The sequence below is a fragment of the Ursus americanus genome, chromosome 8 (assembly GCF_024610735.1).
Source record: "Ursus americanus isolate L20-20 chromosome 8, mUrsAme1.1.p, whole genome shotgun sequence".
In the NCBI taxonomy this organism is placed as follows: Eukaryota; Metazoa; Chordata; class Mammalia; order Carnivora; family Ursidae; genus Ursus; species Ursus americanus.
In genome coordinates, this window is record NC_142134.1 from 81,569,120 (window position 1) to 81,590,992 (window position 21,873).

Genomic DNA, 21,873 nt, shown 5'->3' on the forward strand with positions numbered 1-21,873 from the left:
ACCTTGTTGGCCGTGTGTCTCCAGCTCCTGATAGTGTACCTGCATATAGTAGGTGCTCAATAAATACGATCAACGAAATGAATGAACCAACCAATAAGCATGTGCTCAACACTGAAAATCCACCACATGCCCTCGCGGCACTGAATTAGCTTTAACACAGACTGCATCATGCCTTAGATGGGAAAATGGGCCTTCCCCTAGCACGCCAGCACTGTGAGTCACGTTACTCCCCGCAGTGCACCCGCACTGGGGGAGGTGGGAGGCTGGAGCCACGCAGCCTGGGGTTGAGTCCCCTCTCTGCCTCTGGTTTGAGTTCCCTCATCAGTGTGACTCAGTTTTCTGCTTTTGTACAGGAAGATTTCCTCAATAAGGCAGCTTTTATATATTTCATGTTTAAGTAGAGTACTGGCATGTTGTAAAATTTTAAGTATCCTTTCTTATTTTTCTTTTAAAAAGTGATTTTTTTCCAAGGAGAAATGAAAAGCCAAACTGCCGACAAATGGATGAAGACTCAGTTTGAGAACCCAGTCTGTCGGTGGGGCCACAGGGAAGCAGGTGCACGCGTGCCCTACTAGTGCTCACACAGACCAGCACAGCTCCGCCGCAGGGAACTGGCAACGTCTGAGAAACTGCACATGAACCTCTTCTCCAGCCTCACACCCCCCCAGGGGCCCATCCCAAGGACACACTGGAAAAAGCAGGAAATGACATGCCCACAGGGTTGGGCACTGCAGCACTAATGACAGAGAGCTGGGAGCAGCCGGTTACCGGGCAGCGTGGACCGGGCAGACCGAGCCAGTCCATCCACAGGCAGCCAGATGAAGAAATAAGGAAGATCTCCATTTAGTGTTGTAGAGCAGTCTATGTTACATATTTAAAAAGCAGAGAAAAATACTGTAATCATATTAATGTCATTAGGAACTAATATTTTCAGCAATAGGAGAAAAAAACCCACAAATGTGAAATGAAGAAGTAAAATGAGAATTAGAAATATCAATATGAATCCATGATGGATATTTTCTTTTAAAACGAGAACAGATGTGTTCTCTCCCAAAAAGGGCCTGGGAAGAATGACCAGCAGGGCAGCAAGGGCACCTGGCTCCCACACTGAGATCTCCACACAGAGGATCAGGCCCCTTGGAGACAGGGTCGACTCCAGGTCTCAGTTAGCACACATGCAAGGTCATCCTGGAACATCTTCAATAAGAAATAATAGCAGAAAACAAGGAAATCATTAGAGGCTACTGGGCATCCGCTGGCCAAAGAAGGGACAAAAAAATCATAAAGAATGATTACTCCAATGGATTAAACCCTATCAAAGTGTTAAAATTCATACATTCATTAATGATACCAAAACAGAATAAAATGAAAACTTCCTTGATCATCTTAGAGAACGATAGAGAGCTAACACGATCTCCTGAAAAGTAGAAATAAAAGGAAGCATTCATGTATTTCACCTGCTTTTCCTGAACAAACAGGTAGACAAGGTTCTTTTTTACAGATGCATCTCAACAATTAAGTGCACCAGGAATGACAGAATTAGAATGCCGTCACTTTACAGCCCCAATGAAATGCTGTATCTTGACATTGATCCTTCATCCATTAAGTGAAAAATTGGTGGGAAATGGATAATGGAGAGATCAGGCTGACCAAGGTGTGAAACCACTCATCACTGTGAACATCATAAAGGAGAGACACTCAGTCCTCACATGCCTCCTGATGTCATACAACAGGAAGGACACACCAAGTATGCTCACCAAAAATCAAACCTGGACCAATTCCAGCCTCCAGATCTAACCGCTGGCTTACAGGAAGAATAGGGGAGGCAAGCAACATGTTAAATCCAGCCAAATCCACAACCCGGGAACTTCAATAGGACAAATGTCTGTTCTAGACTGCCAGGGCTGCCATAACCAAAGCACCACAGCTGGGAGCTGAACGGACGGATATTTATTTGCCCACAACCCCGGAGACTGGAAGTCCAAGATCCAGAGCCAGAGGGTGGGCCCCTCTGCCTGGTGTGTAGACGATGGCTCTCACCCTGTATTCACAGCCTCTTCCCTCTGTGCACGTCTGAGTCCTCATCTCCTCCTCTTGTAAGAACACCAGTCATATCCGATTAGGACTCTCCCTAGTGGCCTCATTCAGCTGTAATCACATCTTTAAAGACCTTCATCCAAACATGGTTGACACTTGAACACTATAGGTCGGAACTTCATGGGTGCACTTATACATGCGCTTTTTTTAGTACGGACAGCACTGGAAATGCATTTACACTTCCTTATGATTTTCTTTCTTATGATTTTCTTAACATTTTTGATTTCGACTCAGGTCATGATCTCAGGGTCGTGAGATGGAGCCCCATGTCAGGCTCCATGCTGAGTGCAGAGTCTGCTTAAGACTCTCTCTCTCTCAGGGCGCCTGGGTGGCTCAGTCGTTAAGCGTCTGCCTGTGACTCAGGGTGTGATCCCAGGGTGCTAAGATCGAGCCCTGCATTGGGCTCCCTGCTCAGCGTGGTGGGGGGAGCCTGCTTCTCCCTCTCCCTCTCCCACTCCCCCTGCTGGTGTTCCCTCTCTCACTGGCTGTCTCTCTCTGTCAAATAAATACATAAAATCTTTAAAAAAAAAAAAAAGACTCTCTCTCTCTCTGCCCCTCCCCCTCTCCAGCTTGCTCTCTCTCTTAAAAAAAAAAAAAAAGAAAAGTTATATGCAGATTTTTGACTGTGTGGGGAGTTGGTGCCCCTAATCCCTACATGGTTCAAAGGTCAGCTATACAGTCACATTCTGAGGTACTGGGGCTTAGGGCTTCATGACATGAATTTTAGAGGGACACAATTTGACCCCTAACACTGGTTTCAAAAACAAATAAATGATACAAAGAAGCAGGGAGGAGGAACCTATGAAATTTTAAAAACTCAACAAGATACCAACCAAATGTAATATGAACTTCATGCTATATTCAATACACAACTATAAAAACATTTATGAAATAATTAAGGAAGATTTAAAGCTGATAGGAGGGGCAGAAGGAGAGGGAGAGAGAGAATCTTAAGCAAGGGGGCGCCTGGGTGGCACAGAGGTTAAGCGTCTGCCTTCGGCTCAGGACGTGATCCCGGCGTTATGGGATCGAGCCCCACATCAGGCTCCTCCGCTATGAGCCTGCTTCTTCCTCCCCACTCCACCTGCTTGTGTTCCCTCTCTCGCTGGCTGTCTCTATCTCTGTCGAATAAATAAATAAAATCTTTAAAAAAAAAAAAAAGAATCTTAAGCAGGCTCCACACTCAGCACAGAGCCCGATGTGGAGTTTGATCTCATGACCCTGAGATCATGACCTGAGCCAAAATCAAGAGTCGGATGCTTAACCAACTGAGCTACACGGGTGCCCCAAGGAATTGTTAAATACTTTTGGATGTAATAATACTTTTGGGTAATAATAGTATAACAAGTAATAGTTAAAAAAATAGTATCCTTATCTTCAATATACATTTTATAGCTAGAAGAATATGATGTATAGGATTTCCTTTAAGATCATTGTCAATAATAAAATGCTACTAGTCTTTACAAAGATTCACTGCTTATCCTGCTTGTTAGGAATACACCTACTGCATAAAACTGAAGTCTCTTCTATAGAAAATATAGGCATGATAGAGTTTTCTTTTTTATCTCAACTACCGGTTAAATTTCACAAACCAAGTCCCTCTTATTACAAGTTTTCAAAAAAGAGGGCTGACATATTTAGGATGGACAAACAGTAAATGTACCTAACAACCTAAAATAGACGATAATCAGCTTTTTAAAATAATATTTCATTTATTTATTTGAGAGAGAGAGCAAGCACAGAGGAAAGCGAGGGGGACAAACCGACTACCTGCAGAGTGGAGAGATTGGCACAGGACTCCATCCCAGGCTGCTGAGATCATGACCTGAGCTGAAGGCAGACGCTTAATCAACTGAGCCACCCAGGTGTCCCTATTCAGCCTGTTTTAAATTTAAATTTTATTTTAATTCCAATATAGTTAACAGTGTTTTATTAGTTTCGGGTGTACAATATAGTGATTCAACACTTCCATATATCACTCGGTACTCATCACAGTAAGTGTCCTCTTCATGCCCTTCACTTGTTTCACCCATCCCCCCACCACCTCCCTCTGGTGACCATCAGTTTGTTCTCTGTAGTTAAGAGTCTGTTTCTTGGTTTCTCTTTTTTTCCCCCTTTGTTCATTTGTTTTGTTTCTTAAATTCCATGTATGAGTGAAATCATATGGTATTTGTCTTTCTCTAACTTATTTCGTTTAGCATTATACTCTCTAGATACATCCATGTTGTTGCAAATGGCAAGATTTCATTCTTTTAAGGCTGAATAATATTCCATTGTATATATGTATCACCTCTTCTTTATCCATCCATCAGTCGATGGACCCTTAGGCTGCTCCCATAGTTTGGCTGTTGTAAACAATGCTGCAATAAACATAGGGATGCGTGTGTCCCTTTGAATTAGTGTTCTCACATTCTTTGGGTAAATACCCAGTAGTGTGATTACTGGATCAAATGGTATTTCTATTTTTAATTTTTTGAGGAACCTCCATACTGTCTTCCACAGTGGCCACACCAGTTTGCATTCCCACCAATAGTGCCTGAGGGTTCCTTTTTCTCCACATCCTCACCAACACTCGTTCTTTCTTGTGTTGTTTTTAGCCATCTGACAGGTGTGAGGTGATGTCTCACCGTGATTTTTGATTTGCATTTCCCTGATGATAAGGGATGTTGAGCATCTTTTCATGTGTCTATTGGCCATCTGCATGTCTTCTTTGGAGAAACGTCTGTTCACGTCTTCTGCCTATTTCTAATTAGATTATTTGTCTCTTGGGTATTGAATTTTAGAAGTTCTTTATATATGTTGGGTACTAACCCTTTACTGGATGTGCCATTTGCAAATATCTCCTCCTATTCAGCAGATTGTCCTTTTGTTTTGTTGATTGTTTCTTTTGCTATGCAGAAAATTTTATTTTGATGTAATCCCAAGACATAATTTTTTCTTTTGTTTCCCTTGCCTCAGGAGGCATATCTTAAAAAAAAAAAAAAACATTGTTATGGCTAATGTCAGAGAAATTACTGCCTGTGCTCTCTTCTAGGACTTTTACGGTTTCAGGTCTCACATTTAGGCCCTTAATCTATTTTGAGTTTATTGCTGTGTATGGCATAAGAAAGTGGTCCAGTTTTCCCAACACCATTTGTAGAAGAGACTGTCTTTTTCCCATTGCATATTCTTGCCTCCTTCGTTGAAGATTAATTAAATAAACCCATATATAATTGTGGGTTTATTTATGGGTTTTCTACTCTGTTGATCTGTGTGTCTATTTTTGTGCCAGTACCATACTCTTTTGATCACTATGGATTTATAATATATCTTGAAATCTGGAATTGTGATACCTCCAGCTTTATTTTTCTTTTTCAAGATTGCTTTGGCTATTTGGGGTCTTTGTGGTTCCATATAAATTTTAAGATTATTTGTTCTAGTTCTGTGAAAAATGCTGTTGGCATTTTGATAGGGATTGCATTAAATCTGTAGATTGCTCGCAGTAGTTTAGACATTTTAATAATATCTGTTCTTCCAATCCATGAGCATGGAATATCTTTCCATCTGTTTGTATCATATTCAGTTTCTTTCACCAATGTTTTAAAATTTTCAGAGTAGGGCCTTTCACCTCCCTGGTTGAGCTTATTCCTAGGTATTTTATTATTTTTGGCATAATTACAAATAGAATTATTTTCTTAATTTTTCTTTCTACTGCTTCATTATTGGTGTATAGAAGTGCAACAGATTTCTGTACATTGATTTTGTATCCTGGAACCTTACTGAATTCATTTATCAGCTCTACTAGTTTTTTGGTGGAGTCCTTAGGGTTTTCTATATATAGCATCATGTCATCTGCAAATAGTGAAAGTTTTACTTCTTCCTTACCAATTTGGATGCCTTTTATTCCTTTTTCTTGTCTGACTGCAGTGGCTAGGACTTCTAGTACCATGTTGAATAAAAGTGGTGTGAGTGGACATCGTTGTCTTGTTACTGACCTTAGGGGAAAAGCTCTCGGTTTTTTTCCCCATTGAGGATGATATTAGCTGTGGGTTTTTCATACATGGCCTTTATTACGTTGAGGTATGTTGAGGGCTTTTATTATGAATGGATATTGTACTTAGTCAAATGCTTTTTCTGCATCTATTGAAATGATCATATGGTTTTAATCTTTCTCTTATTGATGTGATATATTATGTTGATTGATTTGTGAATATTGGACCACCTTTGCATCCTGGGAATAAATCACACTTGATTGTGGTGAATGATTTTTTAATGTATTCTTGGATTTGGTTTGCTAGTATTTTGTTGAGGATTTTTGTATCTATGTTCATCAGAGATATTGGCCTATAGTTCTCTTGATAATCATCTTTTTTAAACCTAATTTCACTACAAATGGCAGGTTATGCTTTACAGACAAAAACAGAAACCCCAAAAAGCTGTCTAGATGGCAAACGAAAGAGTTACTCCTATGTTCTATGGTTTCTGGTCGAAATTAGTTCTTGGGAATTTTAAATGCATGATATTAAAAAACCTAAAATCAATCGCATTTATAAGTCATAAAGTACAGCCAGGATTACACTTTTAAAATTAAAAGAGTAGGAAAACAAAAAGAAAAGATGAAAAGTCTCCTGAAATCAAGAAAAGCAAAACAAAGTTCTGTCATTCCTTTCCATTCTTAACAAGAATGTGATCAGGTCTACAGTATCTAAAGAGTAAGTAACAGTAAGCACCACAGAAGTGACGCTTGGCATCTGCTTTGGGACAGGGTGGCAAAGGTCATGGCGGCCCGTGCTACTACTGACCACAACTGTACACAAGTTATATTTTAAGGGCACCATGAGCCATGGCAGTGACTGGATCCGATGCACTGAGACCCTGCATGGAGAACCAACCAGAAGTGAGCTGCAAGGGGCACAAGTGTTTTCTCAGAAGCATTTGCAAACCCTGATAAAACCAGAGGATGTTCACTGGGAGTGGGGGATGCACACATCCGCTCTCCAGCTGCTCCCACCTGGGACTCTTGCAGAGGCTGGGAGCAGCTGGGAGCTGAGCCAAGATTTTGGGCCCCCAGAGAGCCTGCAGGGACACAGACAGCAGCAGTATTCTGGCGCTCCCAGCACTGCAGAGACACAGAGACCCAGGGCCCTCAAAAACAGAGCCAGCTTCATCTTCAAAATATCAGAAAACAGAAGCTAGCAAGCTATGTAAAGAATAACTCATTATGCCCACGTTGGATTTATTTCAGAAATGAAAGGTTAGTTTAATATTTGAAAATTAACTATATTAACAGAATAAAAAGAATATCATATAATCATCTTGATAGAAAAAGCACTGACAAAATTCAACAACTATTCGTTATTTTTTTAAAAAGGAAAATTCTTAGGGGATCCTGGGTGGAAAAACACTTCTAAGGGAAAAAGCAAGATGTGGACCAACAGCAAGAAATACGAGAGAGAAAAATGTTCTTACTGTGAATATATTTTAATATGCTTCTAAAACTCAATTATTAACTGAAAAATATGACCAACTCTGCTTCTTGCTTAAATACAGGGGAATGGCAATGTTATCTCTATTATATTTTCAAAATAACACATACCAAAGAGTTTCCCTTTTTGTTGTTGTTTCTGTTCTACAATGGGCTAAGCCCCCATCAACTTTCTATAACCAAGTCCCTCTTAACAAAGTGTTATGCTTTAGGCGTGAAAAGTTCACTCACTTACCACGGTCATCGAGGAGAATATTCTCAGGCTTTAAGTCTCTACAAAGGAAGAGACAACAACAAAAAGCTCAATTATTCAGAAGGCGACACTGATTCATCAGCACCCAGCAGAAATAACCACAGCTGTCTCTACTATGAGCAGCGCCAAGAATGGGGGATAACAAAACCGTCCTTTGTGGGTCAAGTCATGAGTCCTTCATGCCGTCGCTGGGAAGGACGAGGACGCCACAAAGGATTCATCTCAACCAACACCGTGCGTGTGACGGCAGTGTGCTCTGCCCAGGTCCGCAGATCTGAGACAGTTCAGTGATGGAAGGTACAGCCCCCTAGTAAGGAATTAGTCCTTAATGAACTTGGCTCAATTTCTCTTATCATTCATATACTTCTTAAAATGTCAACACCTGAAAATTTCCCATACCAGAAGAACTCAGCTTTGGGGATCAGACAGGCATGGATTCAAATCCTAGCTCTGCTGCTCTGCTGCTGTGTGACCTGAACTGCTCTAGGCCTCAGTTTCCTCCCTTGTAACGTGGCTTGATCCACATGTACCCACTTCCGCAGCGAGGCAGGGTTGGGGGAGCCCAGGCCTTGCAGCAGGAAGCATGTAATCAACAGCCATGACTGGAGGAGGGATACCACAGACTTCAAATAAATACAGATCACTAAAGGCTAAACTATCTTAAATGTAATATTCCAAACTGCTTGTTTCTTCCTTTTGAAAGAAAATATTTACTTTTCAGAGGATTTATATTTAACTCTGGTTTCAAAAGTGGCCCTATCATAACACCCCATCTCCCCTGAGCATCACCCCTCCGTCTGTGGCCAGATTAATAGAACCTCCACACGAGAGCAACAGCAGATGGAAGGCGGCTGGACTCGGGAAAGCTCTGCAAAGAGGCAGAACCAGGAGCTAGCTGAAGTGAGCCTTCCCAGGACCCCACAGTTAGTGTAAAACCTGCTCAGGCCAAAACCCACACCCCCAGGAAAAGACGAGAAGTGAGCCTGTTAGCAGCTCAGGAAGATGTGAATGCACCCTGAGTGGCTGCAGAGGAACCTTCCTGTGGTGACAGCCATGCCACAGCAGTCACGGTCCCCTTGGGGCGAGGGGCGGGTGGCTTCTGCTTTTGCATTTTCCAGCCATGTGCATATGCTCTTGCACTATCAGGGTGGGATGATGAGCATTTTTGGTTTTCCCTTTATTCTTTTCTGCATTAAAAAAATCCTTATGTTATTAAAAACAAAGGAGCCCTCCCTTGCCTCGGAACCTCCACAGCCTCCTCGTTTATGTGGGCTTACGCTCAACATCAACACAACACCTGCCCCCCAAACTACTTTAAATTTCTCCCGGGACACCCTAACCCTCACTGCTCCAAGTGTGGGCCAGCACCGCTGCAGAGCTGCTCAGAAAGCAGGCTGTGGGCCAGCGTGAGAGGCCCTGCCCCAAACCGGCCCTCCAGCCGTCCACTCAGCTGCCACCACGCACTGCGGCTCAGCTGGCTCTGAAAGGAAGTGTGTTGTAACAGCGGTGGCAGGAGTAATGTCAGTAACTCACCCAATGCCCACACAGAACAGTGGATTTATTGGTAAAAGAGTATACAATAAAGCTGTCACTGCAAAGAAATGTCTTGAGAAGATTCTGGATCACAAATCAAAACAAAGCAAAACCAATTTAATGATTAAGGTAAGTATCAAAATTCAACTCTCAATCTGAGAACTGGCCTTGTAACCTAAAGAATCTACACAAAAGGAAAACGTAAAACAAAATCAAACCCAAGTGAGAGAAAAATAACTGAAGACCTTATTACCCACTAAATATCTGAACTTGGTATCAGTTAAAAATTACAACCTCCACATTCTTAAATATAAAAGAATTACAATATTAGGCCTGACCCTCTAGTCTGCAAACCTGAGATTTTGACTCTGACAGTGACACGGAGGATACTTGATGGGAGGGAAGGGACAGATCTGACCTCAGTTACATAATTTTCAAATTGTCTTTTCTCTGTATTCACTGTATATAAATGTAAACAGCATTCATCAACCTGGTTTTTAATTACTGATTTTTCTAGTCTGCTTCAGAAGACTCAGGAGGGTGCACTGATTCAAGCTTTTGTATGTCTATTCAAATTTCCCTCTCGTGAAGTACCAACAGAAGCAGCAGGATTCTAGTTGGGAAAAAAAAACAAACAAACATGAGCCTATTGTCTTTATTCACAGGTGACATGATTCTTTTTTTTTTTTTTTAAAGATTTTATTTATTTATTTGACAGCCAGTGAGAGAGGGAACACAGGCAGGGGGAGTGGGAGAGGAAGAAGCAGGCTCCTAGCAGAGAAGCCTGATGTGGGGCTCGATCCCAGAACTCCGGGATCACGCCCTGAGCCGAAGGCAGACACTTAACGACTGCGCCACCCAGGGACCCCAGGTGACATGATTCTATATGCAGAAAATTTTAAGGAATTCACAACAAAACTTCTAAAGCTAATAAAGGAGTTGAGAGAGGACACAAAATCAATGTACAGAAATCAGATGTATTTCTACACACTAGCAAGGAATAGTCCAAAAATGAAATTAAGAAAACAACTGTAGGGGCGCCTGGGTGGCTCAGTTGGTTAAGCACCTGACTCTTGATTTCGGCTCAGGTCACAATCTCAGGGTTGTGGGATCAAGCCCCACATCAGGTTCCACACTGAGTGTAAAGCCTGCTTAAGATTCTCTCCTTTTCGGGGCGCCTGGGTGGCACAGTGGTTAAGCGTCTGCCTTCGGCTCAGGGCTTAATCCCGGCGTCATGGGATCGAGCCCCACATCAGGCTCCTCCGCTATTAGCCTGCTTCTTCCTCTCCCACTCCCCCTGCTTGTGTTCCCTCTCTCACTGGCTGTCTCTATCTCTGTCGAATAAATAAATAAAATCTTAAAAAAAAAAAAAAAGATTCTCTCCTTCTCCCTCTGTCCCAACCCACTCATGCTCTCTTTCTAAAAAACAACAACAACAACAACAAAAACGAAACAACTGAATTTGAAATGGCATCAAAAACAATAAATCTGGAAATAAACTTAACAGCAAAAAAAAAAAGTACAAGATGTATATCCTGAAAAGTATGAAATATTCCTAAGAGAAATTTAAAAATATCTAAATAATTGGAAAGATATCCTGTGTTCATAGGTCAGAAGATTTAGTATTGTTCAGATGTCCATTATCTCCAAATTGAACTATGGATTCAATGTAATCCTTAGCAGCAATTTTTGTCCCAGAAACTGACAAGCTGATCCTAACATTTATATGGAAATACAAAGGACCCAGAATAGCCAAAATAATCTCAAAAAAGAATGAAGTTAGAAGCCTCATACTTCCCAATTTCAGAACTTACCACAAAGTCACAGTAATCACGACAGTATGGTACTGCCAGAAGGACAGACGTACAGACCAATGGAATAGAATCAAGGGTCCAGAAACAACCCCACCCTCTCAGGGTCAGTTTTAGACAAGAGTGCCAAGGCAGTTCAATGAGGAAATGACAGAATCTTCAACACATGGTGCTGGGATGGGGACTCCTCACCCACCCACACTGTACTAAAAACTTAACATGGGTCATAAGTTTAAAAGTAAAACTTAAAACCATAAAATCTTTAGAGAAAACATGGAACAAAATCCTCACGTTGCTGGTTAGACAATGATTTCTTAGAGAAACAACAAAAGTGTAATCAACAACAAAAAAACCCTGATAAGTTGGACTTCACTAAAATTAAAAACTTTTACAATTCAAAAGACACCATTAAGAACATGAAAAGACAAGCCACGGACTGGAAGAAAGTATTTGCAAATTTTACATCTGGTAAAGGACATGTATCCAGAATATATAAAGAATGTTTGCCACGGGGCGCCTGGGTAGCGCAGTCGTTAAAGCGTCTGCCTTCGGCTCAGGGCGTGATCCCGGTGTTCCGGGATCGAGTCCCACATCAGGCTCCTCCGCTGGGAGCCTGCTTCTTCCTCTCCCACTCCCCCTGCTGTGTTCCCTCTCTCGCTGGCTGTCTCTCTGTCACATAAATAAATAAAAATCTTAAAAAAAAAAAAAAGAATGTTTGCCACTTAATAGTGATAAGGCTAATAATCCAATTGAAAGTGGGCACAATATTTGCATACACATTTAACCAAAGAACATGTGAGGATGGTCAATAAGCACATGAACAGATGCTCAATGTCATCAGTCTTCAGGGAAACACAAATCAAAACTACCAAGAGAAAAAACAAAACAAAACAAAAAACACAAAAGCCCACCATGAGATGTCACTTCACAGCCAGTGAGGTGGGTTAGCATTAAACAGGGAGGTACTAACAAGTGTTGGAGACGATGTGAGGGGATGGAGCCCTGGAATGAATGTAAAATGGTACAGCCGCTTTGGAAGAGAGCTTGAAACTGTCTTTAAAAGGTAAACGTAAATTTTCCATGCTCTTGAGAAATTCCACTTGTTGGTATCTACCCAAGAGAACTGAAAACATATGTCCAAACAAAACTTCATACACAAATGTTCATAGCAGCATTATCGATAACAGCCAAAAAGTGGAACCAATCAGAAACACCCGTCAACTGGCAAAAGGACAACGGAATATTATTCCATCATAAAAAAGACCCAGGTACTGATAAACGCTAAAACATGGACGAACCTCGAAAACATTATGCTGGTGGACAGAGGCCAGATGCAAAAGGCCACATGATGATTCTATTTGTATGTAATATGCAGAAAGGTCGATCTACAGAGACAGAGAAATGATGCCCCGTTCTGCAGTGTGAGCTCTTCTTTAAAGGTGAGCATGCCCAAGACGAGATGGCCATGGTTAGGAGGGAGCACGGAGGCTGACCCTTCTGGAATCTGACAGGCGAGCGCACTGAGAAACAGCCAACACAGGCATCTCCAGCCCCTCACCCATTTATCTGTTTTGGATGTTATTGTATTGTTTCTGTAATTGCTAGAAAATGCAGTGAAATTGAAAACTTTTTTTTCTTTAAAATTGTGAAAGGATTCCCCCACACCAGCTCATTAATACATCTACCACCTCACATTTTTTTGGGTGAGAACATTGAAGTCTTAGTCCCTTAGCAAATTTCAATTATACGATATAGTGTTATCAACTCTATTTTCATGTTTTACATTATATCCTCAGGCTATTCATCTTATAGCTGAAAGTTTGTGCCATTTTGCCAATCTTTCTACTCCCCGCCCCCCAGCCCTTAGTGACCACTTTTCTACTCTGTTTCCACAAGCTTGACATTTTTTTTTAAGACTCCACATATCAGTGCTATCATGCAGTACTTGTCTGTGTCTGGCTTATCTTACTTAACATGGTGCTCTCAAGGTCCGTTGTGTTGTCACAAATAGCAGGATTTCCTTCATTCTCATGGCCAAATAATAATTCCATGTGGATGTGTATACCACATTTTCTTCATCCATCCACCCACCGACGGGCACCTAGGTTGTCTCTGTCTGTTGGCTATTCTGAATAACACTGCAGTGAGCATGGGGATGCAGACATCTCTTTGACACACTATGGATATGTCCTTTAGAATACGCCGGAAGTGGGACTGCTACATTACATGGCAGTTTTATTATTACTTTTTTGAGGAACCTCCTTACTGTTTTCCATAGTGGTAAAATCGAAAACATTTTTAAAAGCTAATTCTTTAAAATTTTCATAGCCTTTTGCCATATTCACCTGCATACAGACTATACATTATTATGTAAAATAATTCTTCTGATTTAAAAGACACCTCACTACCCAAACAATGGAAAGCAGAACACACCGTCCCCAGAGCAGCTGAAGAACAGGGAGAAAGTTGTTCTCCATATCCAGCTGCTGGTAGGCCAGGACTTCCCTGAGGCTTCAGGCCAGTCTTGGGAAAAGCTTTTATGTGAAAAGAAAGTGTAGCTGGCCCTTGAACAACATAGGTTTGAACGGCTTGGGTCCCCTTACCCGTGGTTTTTCTTACAGTCCCAGTGCTGTGATGTATGTTCTCTTCCTTATGATTTTCTTACTAACATTTCCTTTTTGCTAGCTTGCTTTACTGTAAGAGTATAATACAGAATCCATATAACATACAAAATATGTGTTAATCAACTGTGTATGTCATCATAAGGCTTCCAGTCAACAGGAGACTATTAGTAGGTAAGTTTTGGGGGGGTCAAAGTTACATGTGGATTTTCGACTGGGTCGATGTCCCAACCTCCATGCTGTTCAAGGATCAACCACACTGCCCAGAGACTCAAGTGCTATTTAATAAGGATCTGGTCATTCCTGCATGTTAATATTCAGATGGTGCTAGGGCACTCATGGGGCCTGTCCCCAGCTAAAAGCATTTTGGTTCATCTGATTTTACAGAAGCTATGTTCCTCAGTTAATTTTTGAAGGACATTTAAAACCCCAAAGGCAACAGGCCCCTTCAGATTTCTGCATGGTGAACAGGCAATATGTCACAAAAAGACATTGGGAGGGAGAGTACTCAGCTGGACTGGAGATGCGTGCCCACACAGATGTCTTTATGTACTGTTTTGTTTGAAACAAATGATTGACTATTAGATAAAGATATGGTTGCACACTGAAAACCATGATCTATCTCTCCAGACTCTCTCTATATGTACACTTATTTCTTTCACTTGCTTTTTCTCATCGAACAATTCAGACAAAGCCACGTTACAAGTAGACATATCTAAAGGTATGACACAAACTACTACACCCCAAAACCACACACCCAGGCCACTCACACAGTCAACACCACCTCCCTGCCTGTCCCTGTCCCCCCACTCCCGTAAGCCCTGTGCTTGCTCCACACTGAGCCTGGCACTCCTTCTGTGGTTTGTTGTGATGCTGTTTCAGGCATTTTATCCGAACAAACAGCAGAGGATGACAGACAAAGAGAGATGAAATGCTCCGGGATAATCATATCTGGAATAAAAGGGCCTCTAGGATGCTATGGCATTTTAGTAACTTTTTAACCTTTTCTCCAAATAAGTAACAGATGCAAAGGGCACAGCCTAGGGCCTGAGGGGCAAGAGAAAGCCAACAGGTTTGCTTCTTCCTTCCTCCTGTCTCCACGGCCACTCTGGTTTACGTGCACTCCTCTGCCCACTTTCTCCAGAACGCAAACACGGCGCACGTCTCCCCCGGAAGAACAGCCCTTCACCCTCTGCTCCGATCCTAGCCATCTATCCGAGATCCCACGTGAGTCCTGGCTCCTCCTGAAAGCCTTCCCTGATCAGGCCTGGACCAGTTTAAAGCGCTTATGCTGGAAAGAATTCTGGGAGCCCATGAGGTCTAGCTGCTCCCCCCGAGCTGCCAAATCTGTGCTGGTGCTTCCACGAGAGGCCCACGCGTGAAGGCCTGGCACGCTCGTGGCAGCTCCCACAGAGAGTGAGCGGGGACCCAGGCTCTTCTTCTGACTGCGAACATGCTGTACCCTAAGGATGGCTCAAAGCCCGGCCTGAGTGCCTCCACCTCTCTGACCTTAGACTGCTGAAATAGTAAAGCATTTTTATTTGTACCCTCCCTCTGCAAAAAGAAAGGTCATCTTTCTGGCACCTGGTCTGATAAGGGTTGTCAAGAGGCAACCTCTGACAACAAGAAAGAATTTCAAAGAATGAATGCGGTGCTTGACAGGTCTCTAGGGGAGGGGATGCACCATCAGACTGAAAGCCATCGGTCGTTCATTCAACAGCGGAACCTCCTAATGGTGGCTGTTGTGGACACGCGCTAAGTTCCCGCTAAGTGCTGGCCAGCCCATGCCTTTTCCCTGCTCTGTCTGAGGGCAAGTGGGGGCCTGAGGTGAAAGGTTGGGGGGAGAAGAAAATCTTCTAACTGATCTAGTAATAGAGGCACACCTTAGAGGATATAGGGGATTGGTTGCAGACTGCCAGAATTAAGTGACTATCACAATATAATGAATCAAATGAATTTTTTGGTTTTGCAGCGCATATTAAAGTTATGTTTACCCTACACTGTAGTCTATTAAGTGTGCAATAACATGATGTCTCACAAAACAATGAATGCCTTTTTTTAAAGAGTTTATTTGAGACAGAGAGAGAGAAAAGGGGCAGGGGGAGGGGCAGAGGGAGCCCAATCTGGGGCTCGATCCCAGGACTCTCAGTTCATGACCTGAGCCGAAGGCAGACGCTTCACCGACTGAGCCACCCAGGCGCCCCCAAAACAATGAATGCCTTAATTAAAAAATGCTTTATTGCTAACCATCATCAGAGCTTTCAGCAAGCTGTAATCCTTTTGCTGGTGGAGGGTCTTACCTCGATGGTGACGGCTGCTGACTGATCACAGGGGGGCTGCTGAAGGTTGGGGTGTCTGTGGCAGTTTCTTCAAACAAGAGAATAAATTTGCTGCACTGATCGACTCTTCCTTTCCCAAATGATTTCTCTGTAGCATGTGATGTTGCCTGATAGCATTTTACCCACAGTAGAACTTCTCTCAAAACTGGAGTCGGTTCTCTCAAACCCCGCCAGCTTATCAACTACGGTTATGCAATATTCTAAATCCTTGTCGTATTTCAACAATCTTCATCACAGCATCGTCACCAGTAGACTCCATCTCAAGAAACCACCTTCTTTGCTCCTCCACAGAAGCACCTCCTCATCCGTTCAAGTGTTATCCTGAGATGGGAGCAGCTCGCTCACCTCTCCAGGCTCCACTTCCAGTTCTCTGGCTGTTTCCGCCACATCTGCAGTGACTTCCTCCGCTGAGCCGTGAACCCCTCAACGTCCTCCATGAGGGCTGGAACCCACTTCTTCCAAACTCCTGTTAGTCTTGATATTGAACCATGGGAACATTTTCTTAATGGCGTCTGGAATGGTGAATCCTTCCCAAAAGATTCTCGACTTACCCAGCTCGAGCAGAGGAATCACCATCTACGGCATCTGCAGCCTTGTGAAGTGTGTCTCTTAAATAATAAGACTTCAAAGTCAAAATCACTCCTTGCTCCGTGGGCTGCAGAATGGACGCTGTGTCGGCAGGCATGAAAACAACACTGATCTCGCCATACGTCATCAGAGCTCTTGGCTGACCAGGTACAAAGTCAACCAGCGGTAATCTTTCCAAAGGAATCTTTTTCTTCTGAGCAGCAGGTCTCAACAGTGGGCTGCAGATCTCTGGTAAACTGTGCTGTAAACAGAGATGCTGTCGTCCAGGCTGTGTGGTCCGTTTGTAGAGCACGGGCAGAGGAGAGGTAGCGTAATTCTTAAGGGCCTGAGAATTTTCAGAATAGTAAATGAGCACTGGCTTCAACTTAAAGTCACCGGCTGCATTAGCCCCTAACAGGGGAGTCAGCCTGTCCCTTGAGCCTCTGAAGCCAGGCGCTGACGTCTCCTGTCTAGCTAGGACAGTCCTAGATGGCATCTTCTCCCCAGATACGGCTGCTGCGTCTACACGGAGCATCTGCTGTTTGGGAGCCGCCTTCACAAGCGATCCCAGCTGGATCTTCTGCAGCACCTGCTACAGCTTCTCCATCAGCACGTGCTGCCGCACCCGGCACCTCTGTGTCTCCTTAAACCTCACGAACCCACCTCTGCTAGCTGCAGGCTTTTCTTCTGCAGCTTCCTCACCTCCCTCAGCCTTCGTGGATTGAAGAGAGTCGGGGCCTTGCTCTGGATTAGGCTTTGGCTTTAAGGGAACACTGAGCTGGTTTGGTCTCCTACCCAGACCACCACCATTTTCTCCCTATCAGCAATCAGGCCGTTTTGCTTTCTTATCACTCATGCGTTTGCAGGAGTACGAGTAGCGCTCTTAACTTTCTTCGAGAACTTTTCCTTGGTGTTTGTGACGTGGCCTTTTGGCGCAAGAGGCCTACCTTTTGGCCCATCTCGGCTTTAGACATGCCTTCCTCACTAAGCTTTATCATTTCTAGCGTTTGATTTCAAGTGAGATATGTGTGACTCTTCCTTTCACTTGAGCACTTAGAGGCCATTGCATGGTTATTAATTGGCCTAATCTCCATATTGTTGCATCTCAGGGGACAGGGAGGCCCAAGAGGAGGAGAAAGAGGGAAACAGCCGGTCGGTGGAGCAGTCAGAAACACACAGCACACACTGGTTACGCTTGCCATCTTTTATGAGTGCAGTTCGTCGCTCCCCCAAACAAGTACAAAAGTAACATCAGAGATCAGAGATCACCCTAACAAGTAAAATAATGAAAGGTATAAAACACTGCAAGAATCACCGACATGTGACGCAGACACGAAGTGAGCCAGTGTGGCTGGAAAAGTAGCACCCATAGCACTTGCTCAGTGCAGGGCTGTCACCAAGCTTCCATTTGTAGAAAAGGCAGTACTCGTGAAGCACACTGAAGCGAAGAGCCATAAAGCACGGCAGGCCTGCGTGTCTTCCACACTGGAGGCCAGCAGCGGGGGCTCAACGGTTCTGAATTGTAATAAACTCTACGGTCCTTCGGAGTAAAAGAGGAATCACAGCTCCTACAGGCTTGTTCCTTGCTTCGGGACCACCAGCCTCTCCCTGCGAGTGTGGTGACAAGGCATTCTCCACTCAGACCTCGGCCTGTGTCTGTAGGAATGGCTCCCAAGGCAGCAGTCCACCCCTTGCTCAACACCTCAGGGGTGCTGCACCAGCCCCGTGGCCAGGCCTGATATCTGGCCCTCGAGAGAGAATAATGTGGCCTGGGAAATGTGAGACAAAGCCAAGAGTTCATCAGAACAAAGGCCTTCTGAGAAGCTTGCGGCTGGTGTGACCAGCCCTTCAGTGGGACAGCACAGGTGCTCTGAAGATGCCCCAGGGGAGCATGCACCCCCATTATCAGGGGTGAGGAGCTTAGGGATGAGCTGCAATTTCCCAGAATGAAGGCAGAGGGGCTGCAGTGAAGAAAGGCCTCCGACAAGCGGACAGCATGTGCAAAGGTATGAAGACGTGAGGACGCTTGAGAAGTTCTGGGAGCTGCAAATATGTGTCCATCACGAAGGCAGAGAGTCCCCATTCAGGGTGCAGCGGGGCACCAGGCTGGAGAAGTCAGTGGGGAGCGGCATCACACAGGGTCAGGAGAGCCAGGCCCACGGGGCTCCAAGCTAGGGACGCTATGACAGGCTCAGATCCACGTTACAGGAAGGCCTGCCATTGGTCTCACAGAGCAGGACCCGGAGCAAGACCAGCAACAGCGAGACCATTCAAGTGTCTGCCTGCCAGGTAACCTAAGGAAGACACGAACTAAGCCGGTGACCCTAAAGACTGACTAGGGAAATTCAGGGGTGATTTGGTGACCAACTGGATGAGGAAGATGGGGGATACACAGACCCCTTGGAAATATAGGAGAAAGGGCAAAGTGAGAAACGCCTGTAGGGAATGGTCCGCACACGGAGGTGGATATCTGCACAGAGGCAAAGGGACAGAGCTGTACGGGGAGTGGTCGAGAAGTGTGTCAGAGCCCAGGAGCTCCACACCCAAAGGGTGGCTGGAGGGACCGCTTTCCCTAAAACTAAATATTTGGTCATACTAATTTAATTCTACCTATTAAATTAAATTAAATTTTCTTTACTGAATTCTAAGATGTAAAATACTAAAATAAATATTATTACTTTGAGACATTTAGTCGTGACACTATTTTGTTGGAACGGAGTCCACAGTCCTAAATAGAACTATTTTGGAAATGGGCTCTTCTCATGCTTACATGAGTAACACTGCCTATATTTGATCAACTTAACAAATAAAACCAACCTACTAGAGATCGAAGAGAACTAAAAAGGAAACCAAGGTCCACCACTGATCAACCATATTCCCAACAGTGTGAGTGACCAGACCCTACAAATGGCCACCAAAGGGCTCCACCGCAGCCCTCCTGCCCAGGCTCCTGGGTGGCCAGAGGGAGCCCGGCGGGAGCCTCAGGCTCAGGATGAACAGGCTCCCAGGCCCCAGGAGTTCGTGCTGTTCTTACCTGTACACAATTCTTTCCCTCTGTAAATCCTCCAAGCCACAGGACAGCTCGGCAGCATAGAAAATAGCTCTCTGCTCATCAAAGCCAGGGTTGCCCATGTTGTGGATGTGAAACTTCAAGTCCCCTCCATTCATAATGGTTAGCACCAAGCACAAGGAATCTTTGGTTTCATAAGTGTAGGACAAACTAACCTAAAGACAACAGCATCATAAAAAACAAAGCACAAAACCTGCTCATTCATTGGTGATTTACTCTATTTGCTAACATTATTCAAATGTTCTGTGGAGATTTATCATTAGGATGCCCCAACACTGTATGCTTCAGGGAAGTGCATACCATGCATCTGGTGCTGCTTGGACGTTTACCTGTCAAAGATCTTATGGCAGTTCTGTACCAAGAGGAGAGAACTTTCTATGGCTAAGTGGGTAGGTGTATTTCTTCACAAAGACACTTGGGATGATCAGATTCATCGAAGCTATGCTCTAATCGTTGAGCACTTATGTTCCATGCTTCTGGAACACCCACATTCAGCATACAAGATAAATTACAGTTAATACACCCTCCCACAGTGCAAGAGGGGTCTTGCTGCTGCACATTCTTCCAACATTTTATGTTGTCAGTCAATGCTGCTGAAGGTATAGTTGTCTCTTATTGTGGTCTTAGTATGCATTTCTCTGTATATACAAATACAGGAATCACTTCTCATACTTTTATATATTTATCCATTTGGAACTACTTGTGTGAAGTACCTGTCCAAGTTTTTTGCCCACTTTTCTATTGGTTTGTAGGTCAATTTACACACACACACACACACACACACACACACACACACACCCTGCTGGGATTTTGACTGCGACTGCATTTAATTCATTTAATGTATATATCAATTTGGGAAAACCAACATCTTCATACATGGAGACTTCTAATCCATAAATATGGTACCCTTCCATTTATTTGGTCTTCTTTAATTTCTTGTAATAGCATTTTAGATCTCAGCGTAGAATTCTTGCACATTTTCATTAAATTTTTGCCTAGATTATGATGTTTCTTGATTCTGTTGTAAATGGTATCAATTAAAAGTTTTTATTTTCTAAGTATTTGTGGCTGGTATTGTATCTAATAACTTGGCTAGATACACAATAAATTATATAGGAAGTGTTGGACTGTCCACATGCATAATCACATTGTGGGCCAGCCAGGGTGGGCTGGGGGAAGGAGGAGGGAATGAGTGTTACACAGGTACAGGTCAGGACCACTGATCAACTGTAAGCAGAGAGGAAAAAATACAATCAAGGATGAAGGAAAACTCACAGAGGAAATAAAAAACTACCTCCAGACAAATAAAATGGAAATTAACTTTCCAAAAACCTATGGGACACAGCAAAAGCAGCTCTAAGAGAGACAGTCATAACAACACAGGCCTACCCCAAGAAACAAGAAAAATGCCAAATAAATAATCTCATTCTATATCTAAAGGAACAAGAAAAAGAACAAAGTCCAAAGCTAGTAGAAGGAGGAAATAATAAAGATCAAAGTGGAAATAAATTAAAGAGATTAAAAAACAATAGAAAAGATCAATTAAACTAAAACCTGGTTCTGTGACAAAATAAATAAAATCAATGAACTTCTAGTTTATATATATCTAGTTTATATATATCTAAATACATAATTTTTTTAAAAATCAGAAATGAAAGAGAAGTTGCAAGTGACACCACAGAAATACAAAGAATCATAAGAGATCAGTATGAATAATTACACACCAACATATTGGATAACCTAGAAGAAATGGAAAAGTTCCTAGAAACCCAACCTCCCAAGACCAAATCACACAAAAATGGAAAATATGAACAGACGAATTATAAGTAATGAAATTGAAGCAGTAATTTTAAAACTCCTAAGAAACAAATCCCAAGACCACATGGCTTCACAGGTGAATTCTACCAAACATTTAAAGAAGGGTTAGTACCTATCCTTTCAAACTATTCCAAAAAAATTGAAAGAGGAAGGAAGGCTTTCAAATTCATTTTACAAGGCCAGAATCACCCTGATACTGAAACCAGATAAAGGCATTACAAAAAAAGAAAATTACAGGCCAATAACCCTGATGAACGGAGATGTAAAAATCCTCAACAAAATATTACCAAATCCAATTCA

General features: G+C 43.1%; 1 protein-coding gene across 6 annotated transcripts in view; it reads right to left on the reverse strand.

The window, feature by feature from the left end:
* GRK4 (G protein-coupled receptor kinase 4) overlaps positions 1-21,873 on the reverse strand; it is a 90,321-nt gene that overhangs the window by 9,685 nt on the left and 58,763 nt on the right. For 5 of the 6 annotated variants that reach the window (XM_087864332.1, XM_087864330.1, XM_087864333.1 and 2 more), the window contains 4 exons: positions 19,720-19,910; positions 7,797-7,834; positions 769-861; positions 3-39 (listed from right to left, as the gene is read on the reverse strand). In XM_087864332.1, the coding sequence (XP_087720458.1) occupies positions 3-39; positions 769-861; positions 7,797-7,834; positions 19,720-19,910 (359 nt within the window). The remainder of the gene's footprint in view (positions 1-2; positions 40-768; positions 862-7,796; positions 7,835-19,719; positions 19,911-21,873) is intronic. The other variant, XM_087864329.1, reaches the window with a different exon arrangement.